The 20545-nt window shown below is 47.0% G+C and overlaps 1 protein-coding gene across 1 annotated transcript in view; it reads left to right on the forward strand.

Moving 5' to 3' along the window:
- DPYSL5 (dihydropyrimidinase like 5) overlaps nt 1–20545 on the forward strand; it is a 191861-nt gene that overhangs the window by 155019 nt on the left and 16297 nt on the right. The window contains exons 9-11 of the mRNA XM_089659025.1: nt 1433–1574; nt 4205–4347; nt 11666–11873. Coding sequence (XP_089515151.1) covers nt 1433–1574; nt 4205–4347; nt 11666–11873 — 493 coding nt within the window. The remainder of the gene's footprint in view (nt 1–1432; nt 1575–4204; nt 4348–11665; nt 11874–20545) is intronic.

A 20545-nucleotide genomic window follows, 5' to 3' on the forward strand; every position in this document is an offset into this window, starting at 1 on the left:
GGGCACTATTCCTCCCACTGACACCAATGATGGGGCGCTATTCCTCCCACTGATACCAACGATGGGACACTATTCCTCCCATCAATACCAATGATGGGACACTATTCCTCCAATTAACACCAATGATGGGGCACTATTCCTTCCACTGACACTAATGATGGGGCACTATTCCTCCCACTGACACCAATGATGGGGCACTATTCCTCCCACTGACACCAGTGATGGGGCACTATTCCTCCCACTGACACCAATGATGGGGCACTATTCCTCCCACTGATACCAATGATGGGCACTATTCCTCCCACTGACACCAATGATGGGACACTATTCCTCCCACTGATACCAATGATGGGGCTCTATTCCTCCCACTGATACCAATGATGGGGCACTATTCCTCCAACTGACACCAATGATGGGGCACTATTCCTCCCACTGATACCAATGATGGGCACTATTCCTCCCACTGACACCAATGATGGGGCACTATTCCTCCCACTGATACCAATGATGGGGCACTATTCTTCCCACTGATTCCAATGATGGGGCACTATTCCTCCCACTGATACCAATGATGGGGCACTATTCCTCCCACTGATACCAATGATGGGGCACTATTCCTCCCACTGATACAAATGATGGGGCACTATTCCTCCCACTGATACCAATGATGGGGCACTATTCCTCCCACTGATACCAATGATGGGGCACTATTCCTCCCACTGATACCAATGATGGGGCACTATTCCTCCCACTGATACAAATGATGGGGCACTATTCCTCCCACTGATACCAATGATAGGGCACTATTCCTCCCACTGATACCAATGATGGGGCACTATTCCTCCCACTGATTCCAATGATGGGGCACTATTCCTCCCACTGATACCAATGATGGGGCACTATTCCTCCCACTGATACCAATGATGGGGCACTATTTGTCTTCCTACTGACTAGAAGTGGTATGTAATTTTTTTTACTTCCACTGACCATCAAGTCTGAGCCATTGTTTACTCCCACTGGCCCTTTGCTTAGAAAGTTTGGAGACCTCTTGTCTAGGGTGTACCTAAATTAGGGAGGCTGTAGGGGGAGGCGCATCGGAAGCTGACCCCTGTTGAATTTTGTATGTATTTTACATTGTGAAGAATGCAGCAGTAAGAGTGGAAACACCCCAAAGTAGGCAGAGGCAGCTCAAACTTCCAGGTGGGTGGGCATGTAGCCCATGTCTGTAGAGAGAGATCTAACCTCTGGAATTGTTTAAAGGTCTTTTAGACTCTGCCTGAAAGTAAAAAAAAATCACTTTTGAGCGGACTGATTCGTTACCACTTAAATATAGTTTAGGAAATAGAAGCTTACCGCCGTTTTGTATACCTGACCGTAATTTTTTTATAAATGGACAACAGTAATAACCAATCACGCATGTCTCCCCCTCCAGTGACACGCTCAACGTGGTGTCCTCAGACCACAGAACATTCACCATCAAACAGAAAGCCATGGGCAAAGAGGACTTCACCAAGATTCCACACGGAATGGGTGGAGTTCAGGACCGCATGAGCGTCATATGGGAGAAAGGCGTGGTGAGTGTGTTTCAGCCTGTACTCAAGTCACATCAGAGGGAATGTGTCTTTTATATTTGAAAAATTTGTTTGATTACTACTTTGTTTTCCTATCTGGCTGTAAATGGCCCCATTGGGAGGTTGTCTCTTCCAGCCATATACGTACAATAACACAAAATCCAAAAATCACAACCTTGGGTTGAGGATTCTGCTGAATACTGAATGAAGAAGCTTTATTTAAACATAATGTAGAAAAGATTGGGATAGTGAACAAGGCACATTGCTGTACCCATAGCATTGAACATTGATCGGTGATTGGTTGTTATGGGTCACGGCACGTATAGGAGCTATAGTGTACTGTCAGTATATACACATCGAGGATGCTGTTTTCACTTTTATGAGATTTTTTTTATTTAGATGATTATTTTTCATAGGCATCACTGTAGAGTCTCCTCTGTCTGGAAGGTACTGTGATCAGCATCCCTTTAAATAATATATATTCCCTTTAAATAAATCTGTTGTGAAGTAGTCTAGAATCACAGTCACATTTTTTTCCATCACAGATTAACCTCTTCCCGTCCGGCTCATGTTGATGAACGTGCACAGGCAATGGATGCAGGGGGACGTTCAGAAACGGGAGCGCTGCCGATGCGGGTGGACGTTTCTGAACGTTCCCCCGCATCCATTGCCTGTGCACGTTCCCTCTCCAGAGGACACAGCGGAACACCGATCGATGTACGGGACCTCTGTGTGAGGTTCCGATCATGTGATCACTGATTGGCCAATCAGTGATCACATGAATAGTAGTAAACAAGTACAAAAACTGTAGCTGTTGACTTTTAAAATACAGTCACTTCCCTGTCCCTCAGTCCAGCGGTGTCCTCACTGGCCGTCTTCTCTCCCTGGCACAGGCATCTTTAGTGTGGGCACCCTGCTGTGACAGCCTGCGGCTTCACAGCCAGGTGCCCATTGCGCATGCGTGAGTAGCTCTGCGCTTTGTGAATGGCCCCGTAGTCTTCTGGGAGGACAACTTCCGCTTCCGATCGCTTAGGCCAGGGGTAGTCAACCTGCGGCTCTCCAGCTGTTGCAGGACTACAAGTTCCATCATGCCTCTAAGTCATAGCTGTAACTGTCAGTTTTGTAATGTTGCAATGCCTCATGGGAAATGTAGTTCCACAACAGCTAGAGAGCCGCAGGTTGCCTACCCCTGGCTTAGGCGATCGCAGCGGAAGTGGGAGTGTCTACCTGTCAAGTTCGGGTACCCGCTCCCCAAAGGTGCCAATCCTTAATCGGGAGCGGGGAACAGAGGCTTAAAGCGAACTTCCCTTTTTGGGTGGAGCTCCTCTGTAAAGTGGAACTGCACTGCATCTGATCACAAACCAAAAATACTATTTAATAAATTGTTAATATTTAAAGCAACCCCCCCCATCCATCCCTCCGTGCTTTATTTTGCTGAGAAATCACTTTGAAAAGCACACCCCTAGCATTTCTGGCCGTGGCCATCTTAATGTGGAACTTCAGTCTTCCAGTCAACATGGACTATTTTTAATCCTTATGCTGCTAGTATTAGTAAATATATAGGGAAGTATATCATATTGTTTTTAACTTTTTTTTTTACATTTCTTCAATTACTTCCTGCTTTCCATGCCTAAGCAAATGATGTCATACATCCCAGCAGTCCTCAGGAGGGGAGGGAGGGTTTTAAGCTCAGCCAATGCCTGGGCTAAAGGCAAATGGATTCCAGGAAGTAACTGTTACATAAATCATTTGCCCTAACTCAAGATGGCCACTTTTGGAAATAGCAGGGAGTGGTTTTCAAATTGAATTCTCAGTAAAATAAAGCATGGAGATACGGATGGATGTGGGAGTGCGCTTTGAATATTAACAATTAAATAGCATTTTTGGTTTGTGGTGCTCAGATGCAGTGCAGTTCCACTTTAAGTAAGGGCAGATGATTCATGTAGCATTTACTTCCTGGCATCCATGTGCCCTTAGCTTGGACATGCAAGCAGGAGGGTGTGCGTAGCTGAGAAAACCGCTCCTCTCCTCCTGAAGATTCCTGGGATGTATGTTATCGTTTGCCTAGCCATGGAAGCCAGGAAGTCACTGAAGAAATGAAAAAAGAAGTTTAAAATGGAAAAGTGTATTACATTTACTTATCTATTCACTAATGCTAGCATCATATGGATTAAAAATAGTCAATGTTGACTGAGAGAATGAAGTTCCACTTTAAGCAGTTGCATCACCTGTTGCATCAGAGAGGAGCATGCACTTCTAAAGGGATTCTTGGGATGTGTTCTTTCATATAACACTCTTGAAGGAAGATCCGAGCCAGGGTGCTGTGGCGTTTAAAGGAAACTGCCAGACCCTCCCAGGAAACTCTGGTCAAAAAGTAGCAAGCAGACCCAGTGCTGATGTCAGTGGGTTTCATAAAATGTATTTCTTGAAAAAAACATTTGATTTCACGCATTTAATTGAACAATGGGGGGGCAGAGGTGGTTTGGGGGTCATCAAGAGAACGTATTCTGTGCACACATTACACTTCAGGTTTAAGGCAGTGTTCACGCTTAAGTTATTTCATTTCAATGGCTTCATATTTCTTTCCCGCTATATGCTGGCCCTGTCTTTACACAATCATGTCTTTGTTGCAGGTGGGAGGAAAGATGGATGAGAACAGATTTGTAGCTGTGACGAGCTCCAACGCAGCCAAGATTCACAACATGTACCCCCGTAAAGGGCGTATTATCCCCGGAGCCGATGCCGATATTGTGGTGTGGGATCCAGAAGCCACCAGGTACGTAAAAAGTGTGTCCATGGTGCTGGAACGGTTAACTGTACTTTTGTAAATGTTACCAGCTTTGAGATTAAAGTATCTTCTGTAAGGCCCCTTTCACATGGACTTTCCGTATGTCCGCTTTTCATCTGTCCGTTTACGGATGAAGAACGGACACCCATGTATTTCTATGGACTAGCGGATGCACAGTGGATATAAAAAGTCTACACGCCCCTGTTAAAATGTCAGGTTTCTGTGATGTAAAAAAATGAGACAAAGAAAAATCATTTCAGAACTTTTTCCACCTTTAATGTGACCTATAAACTGTACAACTCAATTGAAAAGTAAACTGAATTTTTTTTTGGGGGGAGGGAAGTAAACATAAAAAACTAAAATAATGTGGTTGCATAAGTGTAAACACCCTCTTATAACTGTGTTCAAAATTAAAAACTGAAATTTTTTTTTTTGGGGGGGGGGGGAGTAAACAAACATAAAAAACTATAATAATGTGGTTGCATAAGTGTACACACCCTCTTATAACTGTTTTCAAAATTAAACAATTACATTCAAAATCATGTCAAATAGGACTCAGTACACACCCGCCATCATTTAAAGTGCCTCTGATGAACCCCAAATAAAGTTGAGCTGTTCTAGTAGGTCTTTCCTGACATTTTCTTAGTCGCATCCGACAGCAAAAGCCATGGTCCGCAGAGAGCTTCCAAAGCATCAGAGGGATCTCATTGTTAAAAGGTATCAGTCAGGAGAAGGGTACAAAAGAATTTCCAAGGCATTAGATATACCATAGAACACAGTGAAGACAGTCATCATCAAGTGGAGAAAATATGGCACAACAATGACATCACCAAGAACTGGACGTCCCTCCAAAATGGATGAAAAGACGAGAAGAAAACTGGTCTGGGAGGCTGCCAAGAGGCCTACAGCAACATGAAAGGAGCTGCAGGAATATCTGGCAAGTACTGTGTGTGTGGTCCATGTGACAACAATCTCCCGTATTCTTCATATGTCTGGGCTATGGGGTAGAGGCAAGACGGAAGCCTTCTCTCACAAAGAAAAACATCCACCCCGGCTAAATTTTGCAAAAAGACATCTGAAGTCTCCCAAAAGCATGTGGGAAAATGTGTTCTGGTCTGATGAAACCAAGGTTGAACTTTTTGGCCATCATTCCAAAAGATATGTTTGGTGCAAAAACAACACTGCACATCACCAAAAGTACACCATACCCACCGTGAAGCATGGTGGTGGCAGCATCATGCTTTGGGACTGTTCTTCTTCAGCTGGAACTGGGGCTTTAGTCAAGGTAGAGGGAATTCGGAACAGGTCCAAATACCAGTCAATATTGGCACAAAACCTTCAGGCTTCTGCTAGAAAGCTGAACATGAAGAGGAACTTCACCTTTGAGCATGACAAAGACCCAAAGCATACATCCAAATCAACAAAGGAATGGCTTCACCAGAAGAAGAGGAAAGTTTTAGAATGGCCCAGCCAGAGCCCAGACCTGAATCCAATGGAAAATCTGTGGGGTGATCTGAAGAGGGCTGTGCACAGGAGATGTCCTCACAATCTGACAGATGTGGAGTGTTTTTGCAAGGAAGAGCGGCCAAATAACTCCCACCTAAAAGATTTCAGTTTGTTGTTCATCTGAGTTGTACAGATTATAGGTCACAATAAAGGTGGAAAAAGTTCAGAAATTATTTATCTTTGTCTCATTTTTTTACATCACAGAAACCTGACATTTCAACAGGGGTGTGTAGACTTTTTATATCCACTGTAAAAGGATGATCATCTGTTTACATTCGTTAATGTCTAAATCAGTTAATATCCGTTTTTTTTTAACAGAAGAAAACCCTATTATTATTCCGTTTTAAAAAACAATGGATGTAAACGGACAAAAATGGATGTAAACGGGTGAAAACACACAAAATCGGATGTAAACAAACAAAAAAACCTGACACTGACGTGAACTGATGAAAAACTGACGTGAACTGATGAAACGCTGACGTGAACTGATGAAACGCTGACGTGAACTGATGAAAAGCTGACGTGAACTGATGAAACGCTGACGTGAACTGATGAAAAACTGACGTGAACTGATGAAACACTGACGTGAACTGATGAAACGCTGACGGGAACTGATGAAACGCTGACGTGAACTTGTGAAACGCTGACGTGAACTGGTGAAACACTGACGTGAACTGGTGAAACACTGACGTGAACTGGTGAAACACTGACGTGAACTGGTGAAACACTGACGTGAACTGGTGAAACACTGACGTGAACTGATGAAACACTGACGTGAACTGATGAAAAACTGACGTGAACTGGTGAAACACTGACGTGAACTGGTGAAACACTGACGTGAACTGATGAAACACTGACGTGAACTGATGAAACACTGACGTGAACTGATGAAACACTAACGTGAACTGATGAAACACTGACGTGAACTGATGAAACACTGACGTGAACTGGAGAAACACTGACGTGAACTGGTGAAACACTGACGTGAACTGGTGAAACACTGACGTGAACTTGTGAAACACTGACGTGAACTGGTGAAACACTGACGTGAACTTGTGAAACACTGACGTGAACTGATGAAACACTGACGTGAACTGGTGAAACACTGACGTGAACTGGTGAAACACTGACGTGAACTGGTGAAACACTGACGTGAACTGGTGAAACACTGACGTGAACTGGTGAAACACTGATGTGAACTGATCCGTTTTTTCGTGGGAAAAAACGTGACTGAACTGATAAAAAAAATAGAACACCCGTGTGAAAGGGGCCTAAATGCCAAGCTCTAGGCAAACTGCTGGATTTAGAACAGAAATGCATTTATGTGAAGTTTTTAAAAATTCTGTTCAGCCAGTTTTGCAATCTAGACGATAATCCTGGAAGACACCCCAAAGTGAGGAAGACATTTCTGTTTCCCTTTTTGAGCTTTACAGTTCCCAATCCCACGTGTTCATTGGACCATCAACAGTGTGATAATGCTAGTTCATTGTCCAATGAGAGTGGATGAAGCAGAGAGATGACCGTGGTAAAGCTTAGTCACCCTCCTGTCTATGTAATGTGGCTGAGATCTACAGATCACATGCGCTGAACAGAATTCAAAATCCTTTGATTTTTTTTTTTTTTTCTAAATTATATCTTTGATTTTTTAAATACAAAATCCTTTGATATAATACAATTGTGTATGTTGCTGTTTACCTGCAGTTCCTGTTTAATTCCATGAGCAAGTTTAGATTTAAAGCGTAACATGTTTGGTATCTATTTACTCGGTATAACATCATCTTTTTTTAACGTGTATTTTTTTCCCCAAAGAAAAAAGCGGTGCACAAATTATTATTATTATTTCAGGTACTTATATAGCGCCATTAATTTACGCAGCGCTTTACATATATATTGTACATTCACATCAGTCCCTAACCCTCAAGGGGTGTACAATCTAAGGTCCCTAACTTACATTCATACATACACATACTATGGACAATTTAGACGGAAGCCAATTCACCTACCATCATGTCTTTGGAGGTGGGAGGAAACCGGAGTACCCGGAGGAAACCCACGCATGCACAGGGAGAACATGCAAACTCCAGGCAGGTAGTGCCGTGGTTGGGATTCGAACCAATGACCCTAGTGCTGTCAGGTGCCAATTCTAAGTAATTTTCTAGCAAAAAAAAAGATACATTTTACATGTACAAGAGAAATGCCAGAATAGGCTTGGGAAGCAAGTGGTTAAAGCAGGGTTTCTCAACACTAGGGTTCCTTCCAGAGGTTGCTAGGGGTTCCTTGAGCAATGAACAATTTTTGCCTCTCAGGTAAGTTCCCACTGACACCATTGATCTTTTTAGCAATCTGTAAGGGGGTAATTCTTCCCAATGTCCACAAGTGTGAGGAGCATTCTTCCCGATGTCCACAAGTGTGAGGAGCATTCTTCCCAATGTCCACAAGCGTGAGGAGCATTCTTCCCACTGACCACAAGTGTGAGGAGCATTCTTCCCACTGACCACAAGTGTGAGGAGCATTCTTCCCACTGACCACAAGTGTGAGGAGCATTCTTCCCACTGACCACAAGTGTGAGGAGCATTCTTCCCAATGTCCACAAGTGTGAGGAGCATTCTTCCCAATGTCCACAAGTGTGAGGAGCATTATTCCCACTGACCACAAGTGTGAGGAGCATTCTTCCTACTGACCACAAGTGTGAGGAGCATTCTTCCTACTGACCACAAGTGTGAGGAGCATTCTTCCTACTGACCACAAGTGTGAGGAGCATTCTTCCTACTGTCCACAAGTGTGAGGAGCATTCTTCCTACTGACCATCACACTAATGTATCATGAATTGTAGATAAAGTCATTTTTAGCAGGGGCTCCCTGAGACCGGAAAGGTTACGTCAAGGGTTCCGCTGCGTTGAAAAGGTTGAGAAAGGCTGAGTTAAAGTTTAAGTTGATTTTCCAAAAATCACTGTATCTCCTGCATAATACACATCAACACTCCTCCCGTTTCATATTCTACACCTCCTCCAAGCAGCTGCAGGGGGATCTCTGCGCAGAAACCGCTGACCCCTCGATCCTCGTCTGTCCTGATGTTTGCGGGACAGGCTGCACATTACAGTTGTGAGCCCCCTAGCAGCTGCCCCAGGCCTGCAGACTGAGCACGTGCACAGTGCGCTCTATCCTTCTCCAGCTGAGCTGAGTAGCGGACCGCTCAGGCGGTATAATCCGTGTAGGTTCACAGTGAGCTCTCTCCTTCTCCAGCTGAGCTCAGTAGCGGACCGCTCAGGCGGTATAATCCGTGTAGGTTCACAGTGAGCTCTCTCCTCCAGCTGAGCTCAGTAGAGGACCGCTCAGGCGGTATAATCTGTGTAGGTTCACAGTGAGCTCTCTCCTTCTCCAGCTGAGCTCAGTAGGGGACCGCTCAGGCGGTATAATCCGTGTAGGTTCACAGTGAGCTCTCTCCTTCTCCAGCTGAGCTCAGTAGCGGACCGCTCAGGCGGTATAATCCGTGTAGGTTCACAGTGAGCTCTCTCCTCCAGCTGAGCTCAGTAGAGGACCGCTCAGGCGGTATAATCCGTGTAGGTTCACAGTGAGCTCTCTTCTTCTCCAGCTGAGCTCAGTAGGGGACCGCTCAGGCGGTATAATCCGTGTAGGTTTACAGTGAGCTCTCTCCTTCTCCAGCTGAGCTCAATAGCGGACCGCTCAGGTGGTATAATCCGTGTAGGTTCACAGTGAGCTCTCTTCTTCTCCAGCTGAGCTCAGTAGCGGAACGCTCAGGCGGTATAATTCGTGTAGGTTCACAGTGAGCTCTCTTCTTCTCCAGCTGAGCTCAATAGCGGAACGCTCAGGCGGTATAATCCGTGTAGGTTCACAGTGAGCTCTCTCCTTCTCCAGCTGAGCTCAGTAGCGGACCGCTCAGGCGGTATAATCCGTGTAGGTTCACAGTGAGCTCTCTCCTTCTCCAGCTGAGCTCAGTAGCGGACCGCTCAGGCGGTATAATCCGTGTAGGTTCACAGTGAGCTCTCTCCTCCAGCTGAGCTCAGTAGCGGACCGCTCAGGCGGTATAATCCGTGTAGGTTCACAGTGAGCTCTCTCCTTCTCCAGCTGAGCTCAGTAGGGGACCGCTCAGGCGGTATAATCCGTGTAGGTTTACAGTGAGCTCTCTCCTTCTCCAGCTGAGCTCAGTAGCGGACCGCTCAGGCGGTATAATCCGTGTAGGTTCACAGTGAGCTCTCTCCTTCTCCAGCTGAGCTCAGTAGCGGACCGCTCAGGCGGTATAATCCGTGTAGGTTCACAGTGAGCTCTCTCCTTCTCCAGCTGAGCTCAGTAGCGGACCGCTCAGGCGGTATAATCCGTGTAGGTTCACAGTGAGCTCTCTCCTTCTCCAGCTGAGCTCAGTAGCGGACCGCTCAGGCGGTATAATCCGTGTAGGTTCATAGTGAGCTCTCTCCTTCTCCAGCTGAGCTCAGTAGGGGACCGCTCAGGCGGTATAATCCGTGTAGGTTCACAGTGAGCTCTCTCCTTCTCCAGCTGAGCTCAGTAGCGGACCGCTCAGGCGGTATAATCCGTGTAGGTTCACAGTGAGCTCTCTCCTTCTCCAGCTGAGCTCAGTAGCGGACCGCTCAGGCGGTATAATCCGTGTAGGTTCACAGTGAGCTCTCTCCTTCTCCAGCTGAGCTCAGTAGGGGACCGCTCAGGCGGTATAATCCGTGTAGGTTTACAGTGAGCTCTCTCCTTCTCCAGCTGAGCTCAATAGCGGACCGCTCAGGTGGTATAATCCGTGCAGGTTCACAGTGAGCTTTCTTCTTCTCCAGCTGAGCTCAGTAGCGGAACGCTCAGGCGGTATAATTCGTGTAGGTTCACAGTGAGCTCTCTTCTTCTCCAGCTGAGCTCAATAGCGGAACGCTCAGGCGGTATAATCCGTGTAGGTTCACAGTGAGCTCTCTCCTTCTCCAGCTGAGCTCAGTAGCGGACCGCTCAGGCGGTATAATCCGTGTAGGTTCACAGTGAGCTCTCTCCTTCTCCAGCTGAGCTCAGTAGCGGACCGCTCAGGCGGTATAATCCGTGTAGGTTCACAGTGAGCTCTCTCCTTCTCCAGCTGAGCTCAGTAGCGGACCGCTCAGGCGGTATAATCCGTGTAGGTTCATAGTGAGCTCTCTCCTTCTCCAGCTGAGCTCAGTAGGGGACCGCTCAGGCGGTATAATCCGTGTAGGTTCACAGTGAGCTCTCTCCTTCTCCAGCTGAGCTCAGTAGCGGACCGCTCAGGCGGTATAATCCGTGTAGGTTCACAGTGAGCTCTCTCCTTCTCCAGCTGAGCTCAGTAGCGGACCGCTCAGGCGGTATAATCCGTGTAGGTTCACAGTGAGCTCTCTCCTTCTCCAGCTGAGCTCAGTAGGGGACCGCTCAGGCGGTATAATCCGTGTAGGTTTACAGTGAGCTCTCTCCTTCTCCAGCTGAGCTCAATAGCGGACCGCTCAGGTGGTATAATCCGTGCAGGTTCACAGTGAGCTCTCTTCTTCTCCAGCTGAGCTCAGTAGCGGAACGCTCAGGCGGTATAATTCGTGTAGGTTCACAGTGAGCTCTCTTCTTCTCCAGCTGAGCTCAATAGCGGAACGCTCAGGCGGTATAATCCGTGTAGGTTCACAGTGAGCTCTCTCCTTCTCCAGCTGCTGTACCGATTGAAGACTTTGTATAATGATCTCCCCTTCTTCATCTGTACAGTGGTCAGGGTGAAATGTTATGTTGACGTCATATATATTGCTTCTTTCAGTCCTGTAGGCTGTTTATTGCAGGTTGTCTCTTTTTATCTGCTCTGCAGGACCATCTCTGCCAGCACCCAGGTCCAGGCTGGAGATTTCAACCCCTACGAGAACATGCGATGCCACGGAGTGCCGCTGGTCACCATTAGCCATGGCCGCGTGGTGTATGAGAATGGCGCCTTCATGTGTGCCGAGGGCTCTGGCTCCTTCTTCCCGATGAGGACCTACCCTGACTTCCTGTATAAAAAGATGATCCAGAAAGAAAAGGTGAGTAGTTGTGCCATGGAGACAGGAGGGTGGCAGGGACGGTGATTGATATGCTGGGAGGGGGTAATTACTGGAACCGATCCCCTGTATAACTCTCTCTGCAGCAGCTGAAAGTTGACTTATTCTCCTCTCCCTCCTGCTGACTTTCAGCTGCTGCAGAGAAAGCCATACAGGGGATCGGTTCTAGTAATGACCCAGGCCCCCTTTGTGCGCCCACCCCCACAGTGCTGCAAGCCTCCCTCTCCTTTCAGCAGCTGCAAGCACACAAAAAGATCTTTCAGGATGGAGAATGGGTAAAGGGTCCGGTAAATATATCATATTTAGCATCCCCTTCCTTTCCTGAATGAACACAATGAGTGATCAGTACCAATCAATAACTATGTACATTCATAACTAAAGCATAGTAAACTATGTTTTTTTTGGAAGTGGGGGCCCTGCAAGGTTGGCTGTATGGGGCCCCAAGGTTTCTAACAGCAGCCCTGCATGGAGAAGGGTGTCATGGAAAATGGGGTAATAATATTAATGATGCAGACCTTGCAGTCCGCTGCAGATGAGCTACGCAGTACCCCCCTCCACCCAACAAGCATCCCAAATCCCCCGATGATGAGCTCCTGCAAAGCCTGCTATCCTCAGCTTTCCCAGGATCTCACACAATTCATATCATTGGCTTCTAGGTGAAGAAGGGAGACTCCAAGGTAGGTAGGCGGGTTTTTTTTCCATCTTTTTGGTAATGCTTTGGATTTTTTTTATATAAATAAAAGCAATGTGTACTGCCCCTTTAGGAATCATTCAATCCAACCGAATACGTGTTAAAAGTGCAAAATTCAATTTGATGACACGCAGGAAAAGTACGTTGCTGGCTGCTTCCTGGTTTAGGGCACAAGCATGGGCTCCCCCCACCTCCCCCTCGCCTGCTGTGATTGTCCAATCGCAGCCCAGAGTCTTGTGTTGACAATCAATTTGGGGTGTACAGAGGGAAGGATCTTTCAGCTTCTCATCCCTGCAAATCGGGTAAAAAACAATGAGATCTATTAGTAAATACAGCGCTCAATACACACATTACACATTTAACCCTTTGTTTGCCCCTAGATGTTAACCCTTTGAGGACCGTAAGATTTTGGAGCGCCAAAAGAATCAATTTTTTTGTTTTTAAAGTTCGTACACTTCAGTTGCTGTAACTAAGCCATTTCATGAAATAATTGGCAAAAAGCTAGATCCATTTGTTGTTTGTTGATAAGAACTAATATTTTGACTCAAACCAAAAAAAAAAAGAAGAGTTCTTAATCAGATGATACACCAATTAAAAACATGGGACAAATACGTCCCTTGGTCCTCAAAGGGTTAACCCCTTCGCAACCAGTTTAATCAGACAGTATACAATATATAATCATTTTGAAGAACACCCCCTGGCATTTCTGGCAGTGGCCATCTTAAGTAAGGGCAGGAGCTTCATGTATCATTTGACCACTTGCCCACCGCCCCATAGCAGATGTACTGCTACAGGGCAGCTTCACGTAAATATATGCGATTTTGCATATCTGGGTAGGGGGTGTACGTGTCCCGCCCTACCTGCGCTCCTGTTGGCTGCTGAGGATGTCAATCACTGGATTCCAGATGACGGGACTCAGTGATCATCTGCGAAGCTGAGAGGGGAGTGATATGTGTGTAAACTCTCCTGTCAACATGGACATGCTGCTTTCTATCTCTGCACAGTAGAGAGATAGAAAGCAGCAGGTCTGCTTAGTAAAACAGCACACAGTACACCATAAAAACACTCTCTAACACACAGTTAACCCTTTGATTGCCCCAGATGTTAACCCCTTCTTGCCTAGTGTCATTAGTACAGTGCCAGTCAGGGGCAGACTGACCATTTGGAAACTCGGGAACTGCCTGAGGGCCCGGGGTCAGTAGGGGGCCCCATGAGATGCCCCTGGTACCTTTTTCATAGGATTTTTTGAGTTTTGGCAAGGACACAGGGGCCCCATGACACCCTATTGCCCGGGGGCCCCATGAGTTGTCAGTCCGCCCCTAGTGCGAGTGTTTTTTGTTTAAAAAACATTTTTATTGAGCGAGAGACTGCAAAAATTGCACAACTTCATGAGGTATAACATACATCAAGAAAAAGGCACATAGGTAATGAACAGTAATATAAAACACAATCATAGAAAAATAAAGATCAAGTACATGATAAAGGTAGGCAGGAAGATGGGCAGAACAACCACATAACCAGCAAGGATTCAATACAAATCAGTCTATGATAGACCATCAATCGAACAGTAAGTGTCGATGTGTTTTCCAACCATCCCATTTTCCGTTGAATAAATGAATCCTATCTAACAATGTATATTGAATACGTTCCATGAGCATGACCATATTGACTCTCCGCAAAACAGAGGCCAAAGGGACCACTGGTAACTTCCAATGAAGTGTCAGTGCTTTTTATTAGCACTGATCACTTTATTGGTGTCACTGGGTATGTCACTGACAGTCAGTTCCCCCCAGGGGCGGACTGACAACTCATAGGGCCCCCGGGCATTAGGGGATCATAGGGCCCCTGTGTCCTTACCCAAACTCAAAAAAGCCTATGAAAAAGGTACCAGGGGCATCTCATGAGGCCCCCTACTGACCCCGGGCCCTCGGGCAGTGCCTGAGTTTCCAAATGGTCAGTCCGCCACTGGTTCCCCCCCCCCCCCAGTGTCAGAATGTCCACCACAGTCCCGGTATAAGTCGTTGATCGCTGCCATTACTAGTAAACAACAATATCTAAGAATTCCAGTATATATACCTCCATTTGCAAACGTTATAACTTGCACATAAACCAATTAATATACACTTGTTGGATTTTTTTTTAGCAAAGACATGTAGCAGAATACATTTTGGCCTAAATTTATGACAACATTTTATTTTTTTATTGGATATGCTTTATAACAAAGTCAAAAATATAATTTTTTTCAAAATTGTCAGTCTTTTTTTGTTTTAGAGCACAAAAAATAAAAAATGCAGAGGTGATCAAATACCACTGAAAGAAAGCTCCATTTGTGGGAAAAAAAGGACATAAATGTAATTTGGATGCAGCGTTGCATGACCGCACAATTGTCAGTTAGGCTCCATTCACATCTGAGCGTGGTGTTATTCAGCATTTTTAGCATGATTTTTCATGTATACTTTACCGCGTTTTTTTGCATGTATTTTAGCTGTTTTTTGAGCGTTGCCGGTTTTTATTAGCCAATAGAGAAAACTGGGCCTTTGAGTCCCTAACGATCTATGAGTAATCCGCTATCAGCAGGATTCCCCACTTACATCTGAATGTAAGAAAATTTTTTTAAAAAAATAATACAAAAAATGATGTAGGGTTCCCCACCCCTCAACCTATACCAAGCCCTTTGGGTCTAATTAGGATTTTGAGGGGAACCCCCATGCCAAAGTTAAAAAAAAAATGGCGTGGGGCCCAGCTCAAAATCCATACCAGACCCCTATCTGAGCATGCAGCCCAGCAGGTCAGGAAATGGGGGGGGCAAGCGAGCACCCCCCTCCTCCTGAACCATACCAGGTACCAGGCCACTTGCCCTCAACATGGGGGGGGATGCTTTGGGGCAGGGGGGCTCCCCCCCAAAGCACTGTCTCCAAGTTGATGGGGACAAGAGCCTCTTCCCCACAACCCTGAGCTGTAGTTGTGGGGGTCTGTGGGCAGGGGGCTTATCGGAGTCTGCAAGGGGGCCCCCAGATCCCCCCCCCCATGTGAATGAGTATGGGGTACATGGTACCGCTACTCATTCACAAAAAAAAAAATACTATATTGTGTAAAAAGACAGGAGACAGTCTTTGACAAGTCCTTTATTAAAAGAAGGAAAATGATAGAATGTCCCCCGAAGTAGATCCAACGTCAATCGCGATGCCCGCAGCCACCACCATCCCGAAAAAAGAAAAAAAAAAGGCTCCACTCCCAACACTGGCTCCCTGCCGTCTAACTGCACTGCTGGTTTGACAGTTCTTAAATATGTAAAGGGCGGGACCATCACATATGTGACCTGGCCCTGTGTGACATTGACCCAGCATGCCCCACGGGGGCTGGGTCACATGGGTGATGTCACCCGGTTGCCCTGCCCTTTCCATATTTAAGAACTGCTAAGCCAGCGGAAGAGTCAGACGGTGGGGGCCAGTGTCGGGAGCGGAGCCTTTTTTTTTTTTGTCTGGTGGCAGCGGTGGGCATCGTGATTGACGTTGGATCTACTTCGGGGGACTTTCTTTTCGTTTTCTTATTTTAATAAAGAACTTGTCAAAGATGTCTCCTGTCTTTTTTCACACTACAGTTTTTATTTTGTGAATGGGTAGTGGTACCATGTACCCCATACTCATTCACATGGGCGGGGCAGGATCTGGGGCCCCCCGTCCGCAGACCCCCACAACCACAGCCCAGGGTTGTGGGGAAGAGGCCCTTGTTCCCATCAACATGGGAACAAGGTGCTTTTGGGGGGTGAACCCCCTCCATGTTGAGGGCTTGTGGCCTGGTATGGTTCAGGAGGGGGCGCTTGATCGTTCACCCCCCCCCTTCCCTGACCTGTCGGGCTGCATGCTCAGATAAGGGTCTGGTATGGATTTTTTTGCGTGTTCCCCTCAAAATCCATACCAGCCTCAAGGGCTTGGTATGGATGGAGGGGGGACCCCACACCGTTTTTTAAATAATTTTTTAATTGCCGGCAATTCTTTTACATTCAGCTGTCAGTTGGAGAACCCCACTCACAGCTAAAACATGAACGCATGGGTTTCACTACTAAAATACTGCATGACTTGATAAAATACAGCTTAGTGAATTGTGCCCAATATCATCTATTGCATCATTTGTTGCTAGGTAAACTTGCCAAAAATGTGCAGCTCTGCCCAATTTGAGCTACAAAAGTAGCTCCAGAACTTTTTTGAGCTTCAGGCGTTCTGCTTCAGGCAAACATGGAGTGGAGATGTGAACCGTCTCCATAGAGAAATAGTGATTTTTTTTTTTTCCCCTGAGCCAATCATAGGCTATCACAGCGATCATGTGACCCGGAATCGGGAGTCCCGGGTCCCGATCATTAGAACGGGACCCGGGGCTCTCAGTTCTTTGTGCTGGGAGCAGGCTGTGCGGCGCGCTCCCAGCAGAAAGACAGGTACACAAATATACGGCCCCACGGCAAAATGCCCAGTTCTGTGAGCCCACTTATTTGTGTGACGTCAGCATTAAGGGGTTAAAGGTGCTGATACCTTCTCACAGAACAATGACAACCACTTTTTATAATAAAATAAGTAACTTTTATTATACTGTTTGATTAAAAATGAATGGGGTATTACATATTCCCCCAGAGTAATAAGATCAAAGCATGCTGAAACAACAGAACCTCGTATTTATCCTCCATATCACAACCCCCAGAATGTACTTCCCCGTTACATAGATACATGATACAGTATAATGCTTGCCACAAGTCCGACAATGTGCCAGTCTATGAGAGGGGGAATATGGCAGGTCCCGACGCGTTTCGTGCTGTAGCTTCTTCAGGGGTTACTGTTGTGATTAGCTGCTAAAAGCACAGAAAAATACCGAATAATATGGTATGCAGTTTCAGACATTTACATTCATGCAACACACACTTTAGTACATATATATTAACACACTTACAGATGCAAACAGAGAGAACAAAGGTTGTGCTGAGGATATACTCTTATTTATTTATTTATTTATCGAGTTTATATAGCGCCAAAGGGTTTGCTCAGCGCTGTACAATAGAGGGGGGGACAATACATGAAACAGTACAGTAACATCAAACAGCACACAGGGGGTAAGAGGGCCCTACTCTTTCGAGCTTACAATCCAGGAGGGAGGGGGTAGTGGTACAGGAGGAAGTGGCTGAGGGGAATGGAGTGGTAGGAGGAGGGAAGGGCAGCGGCTGTTAGGTGAGGGTGGGGTAGGCTTCCCTGAAGAGGTGGGTTTTCAGGGAGCGCCTGAAGGTGAGGAGGGAAGGTGACAGTCTGATGGATTGGGGTAGTGAGTTCCAGAGGATGGGGGAGGGCCTGGAGAAGTCTTGCAGTCGTGCGTGGGAGGAGGAGACCAGGGAGCAAGATAGAAGGAGGTCCTGTGAAGAGCGAAGGGTACGGGTAGGGTGGTACCTGGGAATCAGGTCGGTGAGGTAGTTAGAGGCAGTGTTGTGAATGGCCTTATAGGTCAGGGTGAGCAATTTGAATTTAATGCGTTGGGCAATGGGGAGCCAGTGGAGGGAGAGGCAGAGGGGGGTGGCAGAGGTGGAGCGGCTGGTGAGGTGGATGAGTCTGGCAGCTGAGTTCAGGATGGTCTGAAGCGGGGAGAGTTTGCACTGGGGTAGGCCGGTGAGGAGGGAGTTGCAGTAGTCAAGGCGTGAGATAATCAGGGAGTGTACGAGTAGTTTAGTGGTGTCTGGGGTAAGGAAGGAGCGTATCTTGGCGATGTTCCGGAGGTGGAGCCTGCATGTGTTTGTAAGTGATTTGATATGAGGTTGACAGGAAAGGTTTGAGTCCAGAATGACGCCAAGGACCTTGGCTTGCTGGGCGGGATTGATGGTGGTGTTGTTGGTAGTGATGAAAAGGATGGGGGGGGGGGCGCGGGCTGGGGGGAAGACGAGAAGCTCGGTTTTGGAGAGGTTGAGCTTGAGGAAATGGAGCGACATCCAGTCAGAGATGTCGTTTAGGAGGTGAGTGATGCGGGCGGAGAATGTGGGGGTGAGGTGAGGGGTGGATAGGTAGATTTGAGTATCATCAGCGTAGAGGTGGTAGTTGAAGCCGTGGGAGTGTATGAGTTTGCCAAGGGAGGAAGTGTAGATGGAGAAGAGAAGGGGTCCAAGGACAGAGCCCTGGGGGACCCCAACAGAGAGGGGGAGGGAAGAGGAGGTGGCATCGTTGTAGGAAACGCTGAAGGAGCGTTGGGATAGATAGGACGTGAACCAAGAGAGAGCGGTGTCTCTGATGCCAAGGGAGAGTAGTTTATTAAGGAGGAGGGGGTGGTCGACTGTGTCAAAGGCCGCGGAGAGGTCTAGGAGAAGGAGGACAGAGTAGTCGCCTTTGGCTTTGGCGGTTAGTAGATCGTTGGTGATTTTGAGGAGGGCAGTTTCGGTGGAGTGTAGGGGACAGAAGCCGGACTGTAGTGGGTCAAGGAGGCTGCTGTCAGTTAGGTGGGCGCTTAGGCGATCGAAGACCAAGCGCTCAAGGAGCTTGGAAGTGAGTGGCAGCAGGGAAATTGGTCTGAGGTTGTTGAGGTCAGTGGGGTCCAGGGAGGGCTTTTTGAGTATGGGGGTGATGTGCGCATGTTTTAGGGGGGAGGGGAAGACGCCAGTAGAGAGGGAGAGATTGAAGATGTGGGTAAGGGAGCGGATGAGGGAAGAGGGGGGTGACCGGAGGAGTTGAGAGGGGATAGGGTCCAGGTAGTGAGGCGGGCTTCTGAGAAGACTCTGGTGACTTCCTCAGTGGTAGTAGGGCTGAAGGAGTGCAGTGATGGGGTGTTACGGTAGGCAGGGCCTTGGGTGTGGTGGGGGGAAGTGCCGTTGCGAGGTCAGAAAAGGGGAGAGATGAGGGGGTGATGGAAGGGGGGAGGCTAGATGGGGAGGTATATTGCAAGTTGACTATGTCCTTGCGGATTGTGTCAATCTTGTTGTGGAGATGAGTGGCAATCTCGTGGGCGGTAAGTGAGGTACTGAGTGGAGGAGGGGAGGGAGAGAGCAGGGAGTTGAAGGTGGAGAAGAGTCGGCGAGGGCAGAGGGAGAGTGTGTTGATCAGGTTAACGAAGTAGGCCTGCTTGGCGGCGTGGAGGGAGGAGGTGTAGGTGAGGAAGGCAGATTTGTAGAGGAAGAATGCATGAGGGGACCTGGTTTTGCGCCATAGTCTCTCCAGCGCACGACTGCGACGTTTGAGGCATTTAGTATGGTCGTTCTGCCATGGTTGGAGCGGTCTAGGTTTGATGTAGCGTGTGGTGAGGGGTGCCAGAGAGTCTAGGGTAGCTGATAGTGAGTCGTTGTACGCGGTGGTGGCTAGGTCAGGACATGACAGTGGAAGGATGCTGTCGTGTAAGCGGTCGGCAGCCGAGTGGAGGGAGGCCGGGTGCTCTTTTATATATACTCTTTTATATATATATATATATATATATATATATTTATATATATATATATAATTTTTTTTTTCAGGTACTTATAACATGCTGTCAATTTACACAGTGCTTTACACATCAGTCCCTAACCCTCAAGGGGTGTGCAATCTAAGATCCCTAACTCACATTCATACATACACATACTAGGGCCAAATTGGTCAGGAGCCAATTGGCTGGTCTTTGGGGGGTGCATGGGGGGGCCTGCGGTTTCCAGGCAGGTGGTGCTGAGGTTGGGATTCGAGCCGGTGACCCTGATTCTGCAGGGCGGAGGTGCTAACCATTAAGCCACTGTGCTGCCCCACATATGTCAGCAGGAGCAAAGGAAGCAAACAGATGGTGTCATAACGGAGAGGACAGTCAGGATTCATGTATCATTTACTTCCTGGAATCCTTCTGCCCTTAGCTCAGGCATAGGCTGAGCTGAGAACCCAACCTTCCCTCCTGAAGACTCCGGGATCCCACATGGAAGAAAAATATATTTGAAATATATTATAAAAATAGTCTTCTCAAATATATTGACATATATTTGAAAGAC

Source organism: Staurois parvus, unplaced genomic scaffold (genome assembly GCF_062004578.1).
Source record: "Staurois parvus isolate SC_StPar_1 unplaced genomic scaffold, SC_StPar_1.0 ptg001130l, whole genome shotgun sequence".
Taxonomy (NCBI): Eukaryota; Metazoa; Chordata; class Amphibia; order Anura; family Ranidae; genus Staurois; species Staurois parvus.